The 19,770-nt window shown below is 39.0% G+C and overlaps 1 protein-coding gene across 2 annotated transcripts in view; it reads left to right on the forward strand.

Moving 5' to 3' along the window:
* The first annotated feature begins 723 nt into the window (after positions 1-723).
* The window catches only part of CDH2 (cadherin 2), a 208,472-nt gene continuing 189,425 nt past the window's right edge, over positions 724-19,770 (forward strand). Inside the window, exons 1-2 of one of the 2 annotated variants that reach the window (XM_021719311.1) lie at positions 724-869; positions 14,298-14,409. In XM_021719311.1, the coding sequence (XP_021574986.1) occupies positions 804-869; positions 14,298-14,409 (178 nt within the window). In that variant the 5' untranslated portion in view covers positions 724-803. Of the gene's footprint in view, positions 870-14,289; positions 14,410-19,770 lie in introns of those variants that run through there. The other variant, XM_021719313.1, reaches the window with a different exon arrangement.

The following is a 19,770-nucleotide window of genomic DNA, read 5'->3' on the forward strand; positions in this document are numbered from 1 at the left end:
AGTCTGCTTATTGACTTGGAGTCCATGGGCACCTCTGGAAATCCTGAGCCACCTCCTCAGACTGTTGTTAAGGCCAAGCTGCAGCAGCCCTGGCCCAGAAGTGATCAACATTTGTCTAAGGTCATGGTACATCTACCTCTTTTCTGAGCCCCTTGACCTATGACCTTTCCTGAGGGCCAATGTTTTCTTTAGGTCCTGTCTGTTTAAACAGTCACTACTTTTTCTGGAGACTAAACCACCCTAAGTTGTGGTCATGAATCAAGATTAAAATACCCTGTAGTTTAGGAATTTAAGCCTCATCTATGTTAAAAGCCACCTGCCCTACTTTAAAAACCAGCCACTCTGTACAATCAAGGCTGCCAACAACTATGTTAAAAAACCTTGCAGGGCCTAGGTAAAGCACCCTCTCTCCTCTGCCAGAAGCCTCAGTCCCTTCATGAGTATTTTGTTCTTCAACATTGGACTCCTTTTTTTTTTTTTTTTTTTTAATTTCTCAAGGTCTCCAGATTGCTGAAGTCTTTGAAGGGGCCCAATAAGTAAGACTTCTTCTGCCTGAGTTCTGAAACAAGAGAGATGTAAGCCAGAAGAGTCAGCAGATAGGAAAGGAAAATGTCCACATGGTTCTGATCAGCATGGCCTTTATCTGTGGGCTTGTCCCCTTGCTAAAACTGAATCCCAGAATCCCAAACTTCCACAGACATGCCTCCCTTCCTCCACCACCAAATTGCTGCAAGGGATCTGTGAACTCCCAGCATGGAAAATGAGATCACCACACTTGTTTTCTGTGGGCCTATGACTCCCAAATGGGAGGCATAGGGGTTGGCTTGGGCTCCAGCTGCACAGATAGTTCTTACAAATGCAGCCTTCAGGTAAGTTATATCTTTTCCTCTCTTCTCTAGCATAATAGTCCACAAACATTTTAGTCTCAGGACTTTTTTACACTCTTAAAAATTATTCAGTGAGCTTTCCTAATGTGGGTAATAGCTATCAGTGTTTACCAGAGATAATTAAACTGGGAGAATTGTATAATATTTATTTGTTAACTCATTAAAAATATTAAACCCTTTGCATGTGTATCAAACATACTGTTTTTAATGAAAAATTACGTATATTTTACAAACAGAAAAAAGTCAGTGGGAAGAGTAGCATTGCACTTTTGATTTTTTTGCGATTTCTTTTATGTTTGGCTTAATAGAGGAAGGCAGCTGGTTTTTGAATATCTGTTCCTGCATGTTCTCTGTTAAAGTATCACACATTATATAGCCTCTAGAAAACCCTACTCTGCACTTGTAAGTGAATGAGAGTGAAAAAGGCAAATAATGTTGTGATATTATGGAAGTAGGTTTGCCTTACAGATCCCCTGAAATTATCTTGGGGACTTCTAGGGGTCTATTCTCCTGGCCATACTTTGAGAATTTCTGTTCAGGGTGGGACCAATTGGTTTAGTGAAGGGTGCTAGGAGTGTTAGAGTTAGCAGAGTCCCTTGCAATAGAAAGAAGCATCAGGAGGAGAGGAAGCATTAACCCTCCAGGGGTGACAGTGAAACTAACCAGATGTCACACCCTAAATTACTCACAATATCCATGGGTGGACAAGGCTAGTCCTTAGCTCTTACATTGAAACAGAACTGATGATACTAGCTGTGCAGCCTATCAGTTATCAGGCAAGGTTTGGAGATGTACTTCTCAATTGCTTGATATATGAGAATGTCTCTGGATGGGATGCTGCTTCTGGAACAAGTCTAGGAATGACTTTAAACTCTGGTATTATTGGCAGTGCCTCCTTTAACATTTTTGGAAGCAGTGTCGTGAATGTTATTTTTTTCACAAGAATAATAATTGGATTGTGTTTGTCTTATCAGGGACTCAGAATTAGATAAATCATCACTGTGACCAGCTATTCAAATAAAATCAGAGATATGGGGACAGTAAACATCTATAATCACATTTTAAAAATGAAACCATGCTCCTGGTTTTATGAAATGGGCCTAATAGTACATGAACACAAGGGACGCCAGGGTGTAGAAAGTGTACAGCGTTTGTTACAGATTATAATTATTCCCTCATCAATACCACCACTGAAAATTAATATACCAGCCATGACAGGTATTTATGGATAGTTTTTCATGTGTGCTTTTCGAAGTTTGGAGGTGGAAACAGTAAGGTTTTGATTTGGATGATTTAAAAAACAAGATGCTTAAGAAAATTTGATCTGGTGCTTTTTCCTCTTCCAGTTTTTTTCATGGTGAGCAGAAACATTGAAATTATTTTATCAACATGTCATATTATATCCCATATCTTATGTGAGAATTGTAGGAAAAATATATGACAGTAGACAGATTTTTACTTGATTTCAATCCCCGTAGGACAGTTTCCAGCCTGTAGTCAGGAATTTGTCTATGTTTGTGGATGCATCCTAATGACTTTTTTAGTGGTTGGGTTAACTTGTTCCCCAAGGCTGTTTGGTGCTAGTTTGGATCCCATACCTAAGTTAACTAGCTAAATGATTTGAAGAAGCTCCTTTAAGTTTGTTTCCTTGCCTGCAAAAAGTCACTATTCATGCTACTTACCTTGTAGGGTTGTGAGGACTTATTTAAAATATAAGGTATGAAAGCATTGTAGCATGGTTTCTGGCACGTGTTAAGCACTCAATAAATATTGGCAATCACTGATATTGAGTGTATTTAGTTGAATGAATTCCCAAGTTGATTATAAATGTAGTCTAATGCCAAATGCAATACCATTTGATGCCATTTTGAATATTACAAATAAGCGTGTTGCATTCTCTATGGAGTGTAATGAGTTGATGGGACAGAATCAGCCTAAGCCAGGATTGGACATCTATTCAGGAGCTGCCTTCAGCACTTCTGGAGCTTCTAATGTCAGTTTAATTGCACAGCTGCTTGAGCTACTATTTAGTGATAGTGTTATCCTTTTATATGCCAATTAATTCTATAGGTATGTTGTTACTACTTTTTTTTTTTTTTTTTTTGAGTTGGAGTATCACTGTCGCCCAGACTGGAGTGCAGTGGCCGCTCCCAGCCACCGCAGCCTCAACCTGCTGGGCTCTGGCGATCCTTCCGCCTCAGCCTTCCAAGTAACCGGAATTACAGGCTTGCGCTACCACGCTCGGCTGAATTTTTGATTTATTGTAGAGATGAGGTCTCGCTGCCCAGGCGGGTCTCGAAGCCGCGGGCTCAGGCAATCCACTCACCTTGGCCTCCCAAAGGCGCGGGATTACAGGCTGAGCCACCGAGCCCGGCTTTGTTACTACTTTTACGTGAAACATCCAGTACACTTCCTGGTAAGCTCCTGCCTCCTTTTGAGACTCCACTCAAGGAAGCCTGGAAGCCTAGGAAGCTTCCTCTTACTCAGGATTGTGCAGAGATGTATGTGGATGTCACTTTGTATATGTTTGTATGTTGTCCTAACCTTTGATAAGTTTGACTTGTCACATTTTTGAGTCAAACTCAGATTTCTGACCATCAGATCATTGTATCATAGTGCTGTCTTCTCACTGAGAGCTCAATTTTAGCAGAGTTCTCAGGTTCCTGGGACAGCATCAATGCTTTTTATTTGTTTGTTTGTTCTTTTTGTCCTTACTTGATTAGAAGGCATAGCAATCAGAAAAATAGAATTACTAAAACTAGAGAAATACTAGGACACATCCTAACAAGATAGTTGAAGCAAAGATGGAAATTACTAGGTGGTCAAAGGGAGCAAATGTGTGACCTCGGTGGGGATATTCTTTTCACCTAAGCTAGTCTAGAGGATATCATGAAGGCAGGTGAAAGTTAAGGAACCAGACAGAAGGAAGAAATCTCCAGAATCTCTAGAACATTACACGACAAAACAAAAAGAGTGCTCCCATCCAGGGTTAAACTTCAGCACGTTTTAAGCATGTTTGCAGGGATATGAAATTCAAAGCGTCATCAGTGGCATTAGTAACACAGAGCAAAATCATAAAAGAGTAGCAGAAGCACTTGAATAATCTTCTTAACGAGCCTCCAGCATCATGGATGGAATTCTGTGAAATGTAAAGAATCTGGCAAATGTAATTGTATGGTGATAAATTGGATTAAAAAATAAAAAATTAGTCATGGTGAATTGGTCTTGAACAGTTCCATTATTCTATTACCATGTACCCAACTAACCACTTTAACAGTGTCTTCATGAACTATTTTCTATTCACTTACATCATTTGGAAGACATGACTGAATAATACAGTATAATACATAATACAGTACAGCAGTGGTCCCCAACCTTTTTTGGCATCAAAGTTTCGTGGAAGAAAATTTTTCCACGGTGTGGTGGTGTGTGGTGTGAAGATGGTTTAGGGATGATTCAAGCACATAGCATTGATTGTGGACTTTATTTATGTTATTATTACATGGTAATATATATAATGAAATAATTATACAACTCACCATTAAAAAAAAGAGGCGCAGATAGAAGTGGTAAATAAAATAGTGAGCGGGCCACGCATGGACTAAAATTTAAGTGTTGGATTCTGACTTAAAGCCTGCTGCTAGATATGGCTGTGTGATGTACAATTGAAGTACATTAATTCACCCACTCGCTGATAGGGATTTGGTATTAGTCTGCAAGCAGCTGATGTATTATGGCCTCTGTGCTGTTAAACCTCACTGCTATTATTAATCTGTATTTGCAGCTCTTCAGCTCTAGCATCACCACCTCAGCAACTCCTCAGGTCATCAGGCAGTGGATTCTCATAAGGAGTGTGCAACCTAGATCCTTTGCATGTGCAGTTCACAATAAGGTTCACCCGTCTATGAGGATCTAAAGCTGCCGCTGCTATTGTGACAGGAGGTGGCTCAAGTGGTAATGCAAGATATGGGGAGCTGCTGTAAATGCAGATGAAGCGTCCCTCACTTGCCTTCTGCTCACCTCCTGCTTTGCAGTCAGGCTCCTAAGAGGTGATGGAGATCCTGGTCCTTGGCCCCTGGGGTTGGGGACCCTTGCAGGTATAAGGCAGAATAAGGCAGGTATGTCCATCCTAAGGATAATGCAGTATAAGGCAGGTATGTTCAACTCACAGCTTGCAGGCTGTATGCGACCCAGGACCGCTAGTGATATTGTCTCCCCAAATCTTGTGTCTTTTAACATTTTTTTCCTTTGTGACCCCAAGTGTAGTTCTGTTTTTGAAGTTCACAATCACGCCTTATTCATGTTGCTCATCACGTTTTGGCAACGCATATATTTGTGAGCAGCTGTTTTCAGTTATGAAGCACACGAAGAGTAAAATTCGAGCAAACATTTCTGACAAGCACCTTGAGAACTCACTAAGAACTGCAACCACTTCCATCATACCAGACATTGATAGATTAGTTTTACAAAAGCAAGATCAAATTTCTAAGTAGTTTTATAGTGCTCTCATTTTTCTAAACTTTATAATAAAAATTATAAGAAAATAAGTTTTATATATGTGCACTAACTATATTCTATAATTTATGTGCAGCCCAAGACAATTCCTCTTTACTTGATGTGATCCAGGGAAGCCAAAGGGTTAGACGTCCCTGGTCTAAGGAATCACCATAGTTGTGGACCTCCCTCTACTGCCACTTCCCGCCCCCAACCCACAAATCACATTTTACAAAGGGAATTCTACTTGTGTTTGTTTTTCCTGTGTTTGTGAATGATTTTTATTTTTTTGCGGTTTGGGTTTCTTTATAGTATTCCTACTTCACAATTAAAATATATATATATATAGACAGGGTCTTTCTCTGTCACCCAGGCTAGAGTACAGTGGCACGATCACACCTTCATGCTACCTCAAGCTCCAGAGCTCAAGTGATCCTGCCACCTCAGCCCCCTGAGTAGCTAGGGCTACAAGCGCACACACTTGCTTTTTTTAAAAATTATTTTTCTAGAGATGAGGGTCTACTATGTTGCCCAGGCTGGTCTTGAACTCCTGGCCTCAAATGACTCTCCTGTCTTGGCTTCTGAAAGCATTAGCATTGCAGATATGAACCACTGTGCCTGGCCAACAAAATTTTTTTGAAATATTTCTCAGGTAGTGCTCACCTGTAGTTCTGGCTACTTGGAATGCTGAGGTGAAAGGATCACTTAAGCCAAGCAGGTCAACGCTGGGGTGGCCATTAGCATGCTACTGCACTCTAGCCTGGACGGTGGAGTAAGACTCCAACTCAAAAAAAAAAAAAAAAAGAAAAAGAAATATTTCTTAGCTACTCACAGAGCAAAGAGATAAGCCTCCAAAACAAAAACAATAACAGCTTAATGATAATAGCTAGCCCTTGTCTTGGTTGAATTAATATTATTTGTAAGCCCTTTATACTCTTCACAACAATCCTGTGAGGCCTGTACTTTTAGCTATTCTTTGTTATTGCAGAGGAAGAAACTGAGGCACAGGTAAGGTTATATAGTTTGACAAGGTCACACAGGTGGTAGGGGGTGGAGGCAAGATTGGAACCTAAGCCGGTTTGCTGAAGAACCCTCAGTCTTAACCATAGCACATATAAGGCAAACGTTATAAAAGAGAGTTTTCAGCTTTGTTGACGCATTTGATAATCTATTGAACAATAATCTAATTGTTACTTGGTTGTGATTCTAGACTGTCTGATAGGGAAAAGATCAATGCTTTGGGAGAAAATATCCAATTGATTGCATTTAAGAGTTTATGATAACCAACAGAGTCTAGGTCTGAAGTCAGGCAGTCTAAAGAGCCAGAAAGAAAAGATACTGATTCCCTTAGGTTCCGGCTGCTTTCCAATGTGAAATTTTTAGCCAATAATCATATGTGATCTTGAGAGGCGAGGTGATTGAAGAGTCAGTCTATTGTGGCTCATGAAATATTTAAGAGCTTGGATTTAGAAGAGTCTTGGAGGAAATTGGAAAGCAGATCGAGTGACCGAGTATGACCATGAAAAAGAACAATGAGGATACGAACCTGAAAGAGTAGTGGACTCAAGACTTTAAAGCTTATAGTACTGAGACTGTAGAAGAATTTGAACAAGAACAAAAAAGTGATGTCCCTGCGAGTTCAGAACAGGAACAGAGAGACTAATACTCACAGGCAAGCAGAACTCCTCAACTCCTATTACACTTCTGTCCTCTCTAGACAAGGAGGTCGATCTTCAGCCTGGGAAGAGTAGAGCAAATACTTGTAAGAGGAAATTGAAACTCAAGATAGGTGAGCTGATTGTGCAAGAGCACAGAGCGGCACTAAATGAGTTCAGATCCTCTGACCAGCATGAATCTCGCCCTGGTGGGCTGAGAGGATATGCTGACTGCTTGTCATCTTTGAGGCATTGTGGAGAAGAGGAGAATTGCTGAAGGGATGGGGATGAGGTAATGGCCCTGTGAAAAGCAAAACAAAACAAAATCAAAAAGGACATCCTTTGCAAATTAAAGACTGGAGAGCGTGGGATTAATAACAGAAAAACCATTCTTTTTGTTGTTGTTGCTGAACTATTTGACTTGAAAACTAGGGTCCAAAGGTACCTGTGCTGTATGTGGAATTCAGAAAGGTTTCAGGAGGTAGAGGTCTGATTGGATGTGTGCCAACTCAATGCAGCACAGATGTTTGTTTGTTTGTTTGTTTGTTTGAGTTGGAGTCTCACTCTGTCACCCAGACTGGAGTGCAGTGGCTGCTCCCCGCCACCGCAGCCTCGACCTGCTGGGCTCCGGCGATCCTTCTGCCTCAGCCTTCCGAGTAATCGGAATTACAGGTGCGCGCTACCACGCCCGGCTAATTTTTTGATTAATTGTAGAGATGAGGTCTCGCCTGCCCAGGCGGGTCTCGAACCTGCGGGCTCAGGCAATCCACTCACCTCAGCCTCCCAAAGGCGCGGGATTACAGGCTGAGCCACCGAGCCCAGCTCAGATGTTTGTTAAATATACAGATTTACCCTGACACCTCTTGAGATACTGTTTTAATGAGCCTTGGGTTGGGACCCAAGAATCTGTATTTTAAATGTCCCACATTGCTTGCTTTGCTGAGCAAGTTTGGAAAGTACTGGTCTATATGACAAATATACCATGAGTTGGATTCATGCTGTCCTGATAGTGTTAATATTACTGTGAATTACAGTGAATGCATTGAGTGACCATGTACCAGATGCGATCCTAAGTGCTTTATACATATTAACTCATTTGATCCTCACTTCTGCCTGGTGAGTAGGTGCTATCTTTATGACTCTTATTGGACAGATGAGGGAACTGTTTCTTCACTGAGGTCTCACAGATAATAATGGGGCTGGGATTGAAAGGCAGGCAGTCTGGCATGTTGGAAGTCCATGCTCCAGTCACTCCACTGACTGCCATTGTTCAGAGCTTGGCTTAGAGTGCCAGGTGGGTTTTCCTGCGAAGATTTTCTGGTTCCTGTCTGGGCTTGCGACACACCCTGTCTTTAGCATCTGAATAACATCTTTGTGAAGACATTGGGATGTCTCATTAGACTTTCTTGCAGCTTAAAACTGGTAAGAATAGCTAAAACCAATTAGAATTATTCATTTATTGAGACCAAATTTTGGAGGGTTAAATGTAAATTGCTTCACCTAGGGCCCTAAAATCAGCAGCAAAAATAATAAAGAGAGAAGCCATGATAAAAAAGATCAGGGTGGTCTTGGTGGACTACAAGCTCAATGTAAATCATCAGAGGCTTTGTTTTCCTGTACCTTTTGCCCAGGATGCCCTTTTTTACTTCCTCTTTCTCCTGGCAAACTTTTAATCATCTTTAAAGTCAAAGCCTAAGTGTCACTTTAGCTATGGAGTCTTCTTTAACTTCCACAGGCAGATTTATCATCCTATTCATTCTGCTTCTTTAGCACTTTGTTCCTGAAGTTACAATTTTGCGATTATTTTTTCTTTTTTGTGGTACTCATGTTCACAGTCACTCAGCTGGAAACATAGGCGGGGGGTTTCATTTTCTCCTTCCCTCCCACTCTTAAGTCCCTGCCTCAATAGGCCCTATCGATTTCAACTGTCTGCATATTGATACAGTCTGCCCCTTTCTCTTTCCTTGCAGCTCCTGTTCTGAGTTGTTTGTGTCCTAGCATGTCTCCCAGTTGTCACTTGTCATCCCCCACCACACACACATTTCCCACAAAGCAATCAGAAATTTTCTATCAAGTGCAATCTGCTTGTGCTTAAAATCTGTCTCTGGTTCCCCCAGCCAAGAGGATAACCCCAACTCCTAACCATCTCTGATCTAACCTTCTCTAACTCTCCGGCCTCAACTTCTGACTTCCTGCCTTGCTTCTTGGACTCCAGTGACACTGAACTCATTGTTATTCCCCAGGCAGTATGCAGTTTCTTGCTGCCTTGTTTTAACTCGAGCAGGGACCGCCTGGGATGGCTTTCCTGCCTTACTATTCCAGGTCTCTGCTTGGGAGGCCGCCAGCCCCCTTTCCTGGACTGTCCTCATATCCTCTGCATTTCTTTGCCTCCCACATTAATTCTGGAGCTCCTCAACGTCAGAGCTGTGTCATGGTGTCTGTTTCCAGTGGCAAATGGACACTCAATACATGTTTCTTGGAAGATTGTATTGCAATTGTTTGTTGCACTTGGAAAGACTATAGGGTTCGAATCCTACTTCTTCCTCTTCCTGGATGTGAGGTCTTGGGTATTTCACTGCACCTGTGTATGAGAGCTTATTTGCTCATTTGTAAAGTGCAGATAATTTCACTCCCTCCCCCAGAGGGCTGTTGTAAGGATTAAGTGAGATGTCAATGTTGTATGAAACTTACCATACTATTCCACACATCTGCAAATTACAGTCCTGCTGCCTATTTTTGTACAGCCACGAATGTTTTTCAGATTTTCAAATGCTTTTTAAAAATCAAATGAAAAGTAATAATATCTTTCAATACTTGAAAATTGAACGACATCCATATTTTGGGCTATGTAAAGTTTCACTGGCGTGGACACAACCATGTTCATTTGTTTAAGGCTGCGTTTGTACTACAACAGCAAATTGAGTAGTCTCAACAGAGGTCGATCCTATGGCCTGTAGAGCTTAAAATATTTACAATATAGACTTTACTGAAAAAGCTTGCTGACTCCTGTACTATTCAAATATTAGGAAAATGCATGTGATTCACAACCTTTTCCTTGGACCCACAACAGACACGTTGAAGGGAGGGTTCCTCTTTTTTCTGTTTGAACTTCCAGAACTTCATCCCAATGTTGGTGATCAGTTTATGTGATGTGGGAGTAAGCCACAGGGCTGGGTCTAGCTTTTTGGAAAGGAGAGTGATCAAACAGGAACTTAATAGGTTATTCGAGTAGATAGTGAACTTCCCATTGCTGGGGTTGCCAGTGTGTAGGCGGACACCCCTTTTCATTTGTTGCTGTTTACTAAAGCAGGATTCTTAACTTTGGCTCTATTAATATTTGGGGTTGGACGCTTCTGAGTTGTGAATTCGGTCCTGTGCATTGTATATGATGATCAACAGCATCCCTGGACTCTACCCACTGGAAGCCAGTGGCGCCCCTCTCCTGGTTGTGACAGCCAAAAATGTGTCCAGCCATTGCCAAATGTCCCCAGTTGAGAGCCAGTGTTGTAGAACATTCAAACTTCAGCTATAGGTTAGACAAGTGAACTTTCAGTGTCCCCAGCATCATTAGCACCCGAGTAGAATCAGCTTCCCTGCACAGATGCTGCTTACCAGGTCTGCAATCCCCACAGTCTCAGACCTAGGATCAGCCACGGGCTTGTAGGGTTGAAGGGAGAATTGAATGAGATGTTGATTTATCCGCACAGTGCTTGACACAAAATAAACCTGTGGTATCTCCAGTTTGGAGAGTGTATTAATTTAAGTGCTTTCTGTTTGTTTCTTGAACTTTTTAATTTTGGACTGAAAGTTGAGAGGAAATTAATAACACATTAATGGGAGAAATGTATACTTTAACAATTTTAGGGAGAATATTTGTAAGAGAATATATTACAGGCCGGGCTCGGTGGCTCAGCTGTAATCCCAGCAATTTGGGAGGCCGAGGCAAGTAGATTGCCTAAGCCCACAGTTTCGAGACCGCTGGGACAACTTGGCAAGACTTCGTCTCTACAATAAATCAAAAATGAGCTGGGCGTGGTAGCACGCACCTGTAGTTCCAGCTACATGGAAGGTTGAGGCGAAAGGATTACCTGAGCCCAACAGGTTGACGCTGGGGTGGCCATGAGCGTGCCACTGCACTTCAGCCTGGGCGACAGAGTGAGACTCCGACTCAAAAAAAGAAAAAGAAAAGAAAATACATCATAAATGAATAACAGCATACTATTTTGTGGATCCTTTTTGTCTTGGAGAAGAATAATTTAGACACGTTTTGGCTGTTTAAGGTGAATATAAAATTATTCAAATGATACATGCCCTTCATGGGTATTTAGGATTAGTAGCTAGTAATTGGTAGAAGTGTGTTTTACAAACATTGTTTCAGTATTTACTGACCAACTTTTGTTGGCAGGTGCCCTTTCATACACGAGGAAAACAAATGCAGAGAGGTTAAGTAAGGGGGAGCACGTCGAGCACAGAAATTCCCTTTTTTGAAATAAGATGGAGTCTGAAATAGTGAACACTCACCTGCCCGATGGCCTTAACGTGGCCCTGAAATCCTATTCCAACCAGGAGCATGTTGCTGTGAATTCCCCTACCCTGGGGCAGATCCACTGGGAACCAAGATTCAAGTCGCGGAGTTGAAAAGCTGACTGTTTTCCTCTAGTCTTTATACCTAATAGATCTCTGTTGCTTACCTGTATAACTGCCCCTCTCCTAAGCCGAATGCCCAGGTTGAAATGTGACCCTGTTTGTTATATGCCTTCCCTTGTTGGCTGATGGCTGCTGTCCTGCTAAGAAGCTCTGCTCTGACCTACCTCCCTGTGCAGCACCTGCCACAGCCTCGCCTCTGTTACAAAGAAACTAGGGTGGAGGTGAGGAGACAGACCCCTAACACATTCGTGGTACATAGGTTTACAGCACATTTGTCCAGTTTATATGGAAAACTGGGGGCTCCCTTAATTTGTTTTGGCTTGCTCAAAGTAAAAGCTTTCCCTGACTGAGTGCCGCTCTGTCAGGAGAGGCATAAGGGCCCAGATGTTTCCAGGTGTTACATATCATAATACCTAAAGGTGTCCCAAACTTGATGGGTATAGGAAGCCTCACATCTTCCTTCTCAGTTGGTTCCTGATATTTTCTCTTTATCATTATGAAATATGTGGAACACATAGGACATTTAGGGAATATATCATTTGTACCTATGTGCCTATGCAGACCTTCACATTTACCTTGTTTGCTTTAGGAAGAAACAAATTATTACAGATAAAATTGAAGCCACCTGTACAATCCTTCCTAATGCCTTTCCTAATTTTCCCTCCCCTGGGGTAGCCACTGTCCTAAATTTGGTGTTTGTCACTACTCTGTGCACTTTTATATTCTTCCTACATAAGTATGTGCCCATAACATTATATTATCTTCTGTGTTTAAATTTTATATAAATGGAATCATCAGTCATACTGTCTTTTTTTTTTTTTTCTTTTGCAAGATTTATACTGCAATGTGCTTTGTCTTCCATCTGAATTTGGGATGTCGCATAAATAGGTTTCTGAACTTACTAAAGGTAATAGTCATCCCTAGGTTGATTGATAATCAAACTGCTCCCTTAGTTTTACTTGGAACTTAAAGAAACTGACTTTTTGTTTTGTTTTGGTGTGCTTTTGAGATGTAGCCCTGTGGATAAATGTAGCTCTGATTTTTCCATTTTAATGTTGTTCAGTATTCCTTTTTTTGGCTTTGTGATAATGTATAAGTCCTTTTCCCTATTGATGAACATTCAGGTAGCCTGCAGTTTCTCCTATTACAATTGTGTCTCAGTGGACATTCCTGCACCCATAGGGGGAGCTTCCTTAGAAATATACCTACAGTATAGGATGCATTCACCTCCAGCTTTATTAGAACTTGCCAAATTTTACCAGCTTCCACTCACACCTGTGTAAGGAGGTGGTCTCCTCTGTATTCTTGACTTGATACAATCCATTCTTACATATAACAGACTTAAAACTGCTAATTTGATGAGTCTGAACTAGTATATCGTTGTTACTCCTAGTAATTTTTTGAGAATAAATACTGCATGATATTTAATAAAATTTAAATTTTTATTTTCTTCTTTGTTGTCTTAGATTTAGAAAAGAATAGTTTAACTTATTAGCTTAGCAAGGATTTTTGCAACTTCAGTATTTGCGAAATTTCACATTCATAAATCAGGTAATCCTTGAATTATGAAGCTGTACTGTATTGTTTCATCCAGATGATTGTTCTGAGGTCTCTTTGTTTCTGGGCCTTTCCTTTCTCCTTCCTCTCAATTTCTGGGTCTCCTCATCAGTGTAGACTGTCCCTAATGCTTCTCTTGTGTCCACTGAAATCCCTCCCTTGGGAAATCTCAGTCCACACTTCCTTCTTCCTGTATTTGGGTTCCTACAGGTGCAGGGCAGAGTGTCCTGTAATTAATGTGGATACTACAGGAGTTCTGCTGAGGGCTGATCATCCTGTGATTGTGTCAGTAGGGCTGGAAGAAAGTAAAACTATCTTGGAAGGTTAGCTGCACAGCCCTAGGTATGTCTGAGTTTTAAGCACACTGAGTAATTAACTATGCATATGATGATAGATAAGATGGCATGAAATACTTACTTTCTAATTCTAAAAAAATTATAAAAAAGAAACAGTTGTGCTAGTATTTGCTTGTATTTTTAATGTATTTCTGTTCTTAAAATTATAGGCATATATCATTTTGATTGGTTTTACTTGGTATTTTATATATATGTATGTATACATACATACATATATATATATATATATCCTCCAGTAAGTATATAATAATTTTTTTTCATGAACAGAGCATATTGAATATGCTTCATAGAAAATTAAATGACAACATGTACTTAAACATATACATTTTTCATGAGAAGTTAAGTTAGTGATGGTGATCTGGGAGCCCAAAGACTATTTGGCTGTCTCCCAACCCCAAGCCCTCTTGATAGTTCTTCAGTCACAATGACCATTTTAATGGAAGTGTTTAGCCCTTAGAAGAACCTAGAATGTGTATTATTTAGATTTTACTGGAATAGACAAGTGGGATTTGTTTCTTCTACTCCAGTTATCAAAATGATTAACCCTTTGCCCTCTACATTCTAATTGTAAGCATTTGGAAACAAAGAAGTTGTTTGTACAAGACAGTTGAAAAAATGAGGCTTTATGCCAAGCGGAATGTTTCTCAGTTGAAGGAGGTAGCAATCATTGCACACGTTTTTTTTTTTTCCTTGTGTTGCAGGCGTCTGTAGAGGCTTCTGGTGAAATCGCATTATGCAAGACTGGATTTCCTGAAGATGTTTACAGTGCAGTCTTATCGAAGGATGTGCATGAAGGGCAGCCTCTTCTCAATGGTACTATCTCGAAAGATGTATTTGTGCATACAGTCCATGCTTTTGAAACAAATTAGCCATTAAAAAAGTGTAAATCATCTCTACTGTATAACAAGTATGAATTTTTCACAATCACTATAATGAGACTGTAGAGACTTTATTTTAGGATTATAGAAGAGCTCATGAATCTCTTATATGCATAATTAGAAGGCTCCTGGTCTCTTGAAAACTTCAGATTTCTTCCTTTTTTAACTTGCAGGAAGAACCTTTATGTAACTGATTATTACTGGTTTTCTGCATATATTTTACTTATTTTAAAGAATAATGTTTTGAGAAATGATTATCAAACACCTAGTTCTAATGTTTTTAAAACTTATTTACAACAGGAAACTCACTTATTTTTGCATTAAATAGATCAAATTATTATGATTATCTTGATAAAACATGTCAAACTGTAAGTTAAGCTAAATTATATTGAACAAATTTAACAAGTAAAGTCTCAATACAGGAGCATGGAATCCATATTTTTGTTGTGACATTGTTTATAGCAATTACTAGATAGCTAATTTAGTTGTAGCATATGTGAATTTCAAATATAGTCTCATTTCTCATTTAAATATGGATCAAGTTCATTATAGTTATCATATGGAAACTCTTGCCAATAAGTCTAGATAGAATCTGAAATAAAATCTGAGTATCAAAAACAAAATTGAAAGCCCCTTTCTTTAGCTCTAATTGAAAGCACGTACAATCTTGGATAGTAGTATTTTCACGGGCTTATTTATTATTACACAAAATGTCATTGAAATGTGAAAGCAAGAAGAATTGATTAGTAAGTTGTATTTAAATTTTAATTCCCCACAAATCTTGCATATCTCTGAGGCTGTTTTAGAGAGCTGCCTTTAGAAAATCTTTGTAACCTCCACTAATTAATTTACACAGAGCTCTACCACACAGCCTTAATTGAAGTGTCTCCACAGCATTGACAAACCTTAGTGGTACAATACTTAAGAATACCATAGACAGAGGACTTTGAAATGTAAATGGGCTCTTAGCTACTAAAGTTCTTGGATGCAGGATACGTTTTATTTTAATTTCTATTTAAATCAGGATTTGCTCACACCTAAGTGCTCTTTCTGAAGTTGATTTTAATTTTTTTAAAGACATACTCTTGTCCCTGCCTCATTACATGCTATTTTAAGGGTGAATGTTTGAGTTAGTCTGTCTCAACCCTGTCTCATCTAGTGGGTAATGGAGGTTTAATTCAAATCACAGCGTACAGATTTTCTTTAACTTACTATGAGTCTTAGAGCTCTTCTGCAGGTTTATCAATTTCTTTAAATCTGTAAATGATTATATGACATTCTAGAACCTATGTGACCAGTATATATTTTTTGAAAGTGCAAAACAGATACAATTTTCTAGAATAATTCAGACAAATAAAAATATCAGCGTAATTTGTTGCATTTTTGCAGCATATTTTTGAGATTCATGTTTAAATGGGCAATTCCTTTTCCTAAAAGCTTATAATTTGGTGATTACAAATAAACACGTGTCACTAGAAATCATTCATTTAAGATTAATTACTTTGGCATATTGTTTTGAAAATGCTAGCTTGTTTTCTAATTATTAAGTAAAGCTAGAGACAATAGAAATGACATGGCTTCTTTCTAGGGTCATTTTGGTATAAACTTAGAAAGTTGGAATTTTTGTTAAAGTTGTAAATGTGAAAGATTGAAAATATTTTTTACTTTGTGCTCTAGCCATCACTGAGAAAAGTGTGTATGATAGTCTCTGGTAGATTTCTACAGTTCTGGTATATCCATGTGTTCCCGATTTTAGTTTTTAGCCTTTTTTTCCCTTAAGTTTTTCACATGACACACCATTTTAAAGAAATAATTCTCAGAATATGGTAAAAGACACCAGTATCTTAAAGCTTAAAACATACTGTTTAAAATATTGATTGATAGAGGCTGGGTGCAGTGGCTCATGCCTGTAATCCCAGTACTTTGGGAGGCTAAGGCAGGAGGATCGTTTGAGCCTAGGAGTTTGAGACCAGCCTAGGCAACATGGTGGGACCTCATCTCTACAAAAAGTCAAAAAAATAAATAAATAAACCGGTTCTGGTGGCTTATTCCTGTACTTCCAGCTACTTGGAAGGCTGAGATGAAAGAATCACCTGAGTCCAGGAGGTTGAGGCTGCAGTGAGCTGCAAGCAAGCCTCTGTACTCTAGCCTGGGCGACAGAGTGAGACCCTGACTCAAAATAAATAAATAAAATATTAATTAGTAGAAAACAGTAACTTTTTGTTAGAAGGACACTTTACGTTGGCTTTTGTGGAACATCTACATTTCTGTTTGCAAGATTGTTGTCTCCAGTTAGTGTTTCTTTTGTAGAAAGGTTACTTGGAATAATTCTTGTTTTTTTACCTTTTATATCATTTTGGAGCTTTTTAGAGGAATGATAAGCCAATGTTGTGTCTATACACTGAAGCCAAGTACAAGGTCATAATGATATCCATGCATTCTGTGTGCTGCAGTAACTTTATTCACCTTCTGTACAAGAGCTGAAAGGGGTCCATTAGTAGACCAGCCAGAGTGATCACTTGTGCCATGGCTTTGCAGCATGTAATGTTTAAAGAAAGCAGTGATTGTACAGAAGACATATGTGACAGTTTTCTAAGGCATTCACTTTATAACCTGTTCTGCCATATTATGGTTGACTTTATAATTCAAGAGCCTGTTGAAATCATAACTCCTAAATCTGGATGCTTTAATTTTCCATTGATGACATTTGGGGAGAGGAGGACCATGGTTTACCAATATGTATAGTATTATTTCATAGTATACATCTGACTCACTTAACCTTGTACAAAAGTTTAATATTTTGGTGTCTCAGTGCCATGAATGCTAATTGTTTTTCAAACTAGTAGCATAATCTTTGTGAAAGTGCTTGAGAAACATTGTTAGGTAAAGATATATATTGGTATTGGTCATGTTAGAAAAACTATGCAGAATAAGCATGAAATATACCAACTGGACTATAGTTAGAGAGCATTTTGTCCTTCCCATTCCTTTTTTATTTTTTGCTGTTGCAATGAATTTTATAAAAATAACATACTCAAAGAACTAGTTATATCCCTTCAATTTCTCTTCTGGTTTTCATCAATATGTTTTTTGTGAAATCATAAAGAAGGGTGCCTTGATGATCAACCTATACATTTCATGTAATATCATGTGAATATGTCCACTCTTTGAAGATAGTTCAGTATCTTAAAAAATGGTTATATAGGCCTTTGTTCCATTTTGTTAGCAAGACCAGATTCTGCTTAACTGTGTCTCTATTTTTGAACATACAGGTTGTTTCCAATTTTCCTCTCTTATATATAGTGCTGCTATGGAGATTCTTTTTAGAGAACTTTGATTTTCCTTTAGGGATATTTTCTTTGGGGATTTGTGTTCAAAAGTAGAATTACTAGGTCAAAGGGAAGATAGAGTTTGACAAGCATTTTTTTTGTCATTTCTTAGGACTTTTTTTTCCTACAAGGTTAAAATTATGTTCATTCTTTTCAACATCTTCATCACCATTTAATGTCATAATGTCTTGCCATTTTGCTGTTTCCCCTCTGGTGAGAAGTATTCCTTTTTTAAAAGCCTGTGCATATAGGTATTTGTCTTTATAAATTAAGCTCTGTCTTAGTATGTTTAGGTAGCCATTTCGCCTTGCATTTTTCTGTTTGCTTGCTTGTTTTGAATCAGGTTCTTACTCTGTCACCCAGGCTGGAGTGCAGTGGCACAACCATGACTCATCGTGGCCTCAACCCCCTGGAATCAGGTGATTCTTTCATCTCAGCCTCCCAGATAGCTGGAAATACAGGCCCATGCCACCACACCTAATTTTTTTATTTTTGTGTAGAGATGAGGTCTCACTATGTTGCTCAGACTGGTCTCAAACACCTGGACTCAAGCAACCCTCTTATCTCAGCCTCCCAAAGGGGGATTACAGACATGAGCCTCCATGCCTGGTTCTATTCTGTTTTAAAAACATTTATAGCCAACCTCCTTGTTTTACAAATAAGCAAATTAGAGCTCAAAAAGATTGTAGGCTTTTCCCGTGATTATATAGCTCTTCAGATATTTAGCTGCAGACCTGGAACTAGAACCCAGGTTTCCTGATTCCTCATTTAGTTTTGATGATGGTAACAATAAAAAACGATTACAGTATAACACAGAGAAAGGGGAGGTTTTATGGGAGCCAGTCTAAGCAGCCAGGAGTCTTGTGTCAAGTTTATCTTAGAGCTGATTTTTTTTATTCCCCGCTTACCTCCATGACTTGTGTGTTACTAGTTATATTTAGGAATTGGGGATTATAAAGTAAACAGCACTCGCTATAATTTTAAAATATCTTTCAATTATTATCACTGGTAGTATTGTGTACACACCTGTTTACAAGCAGAAAAATCTAGGGCTTTGGAGGATAATATTTAGTCCTTGATATTTAACTTACACTTCACTGAACTAGAAAAAAAATCTCTTGTGGTAGTATATTTCTTGAAAGTAAAATAACTGCAATCATAAATTTTCATTTTGTCACCAGCAGTATATCCAACACGATGAAATAACAACTACGCTGTGACATTGCAGAGAGGGTCCTGGGCTGTTTTTAGTGTCAAGAGTGATATTCCTGTGTGTTTTGCTTTGGTGGTCTGCATGCTTAGATATTTCACTAAGTAAACTCCTCCAAATCTGGTCAGCATAAATAGCAACCTGCAATTACCATGAATATTTTCAGTAATCCATTCACACTCACCATCTCTGGGCAGAGCATGATGATTATTTTCGACTAGATGGAATTTGATTTAGATTAGCGTGCTGACTGATTGAGGCTGGTCTGCATTAACATGGTCAGAGGAGTTTGCAGTATGGTATCTTTAGATCACAGGACTGAGATTTTTTATTCGTCTAGGAGGACTACACAACTGTACAACTCTTTTATAAAAATAACATGCACACTTTTATATGTGTTACTGAATCAGGAAAGAGGCTTGTATGGTACTCAAATATTATGAACCCGTGTCTTTTCATTTTATTTCTTTTTTATTTTGACAGTTGTTTTGTGATGGACTCTGTGTTTTAAAATATTTGAAAACATTTATAAACGTCCTATTTATACAGCCAATGAGACCTTTCACTGTGCAGATTTCCAACTGATTGATCATGGAAAACGGCACTAAGTAGAGAGATTGTTTTATTGGATATTGATGATAAACTCTAAGGTGGAACAAGTAGCATGCAGCCATGTGCATTCTTAAGGGTGGAGAACATTGTTTTAAACCTTGTGGTCATTTTTGCTTGCATGTTTGTGTTTTAAGAATAACTGACT

The sequence above is a fragment of the Carlito syrichta genome, unplaced genomic scaffold (genome assembly GCF_000164805.1).
Source record: "Carlito syrichta isolate Samal-C Ts95f unplaced genomic scaffold, Tarsius_syrichta-2.0.1 Scaffold314393, whole genome shotgun sequence".
Lineage (NCBI taxonomy): Eukaryota > Metazoa > Chordata > Mammalia > Primates > Tarsiidae > Carlito > Carlito syrichta.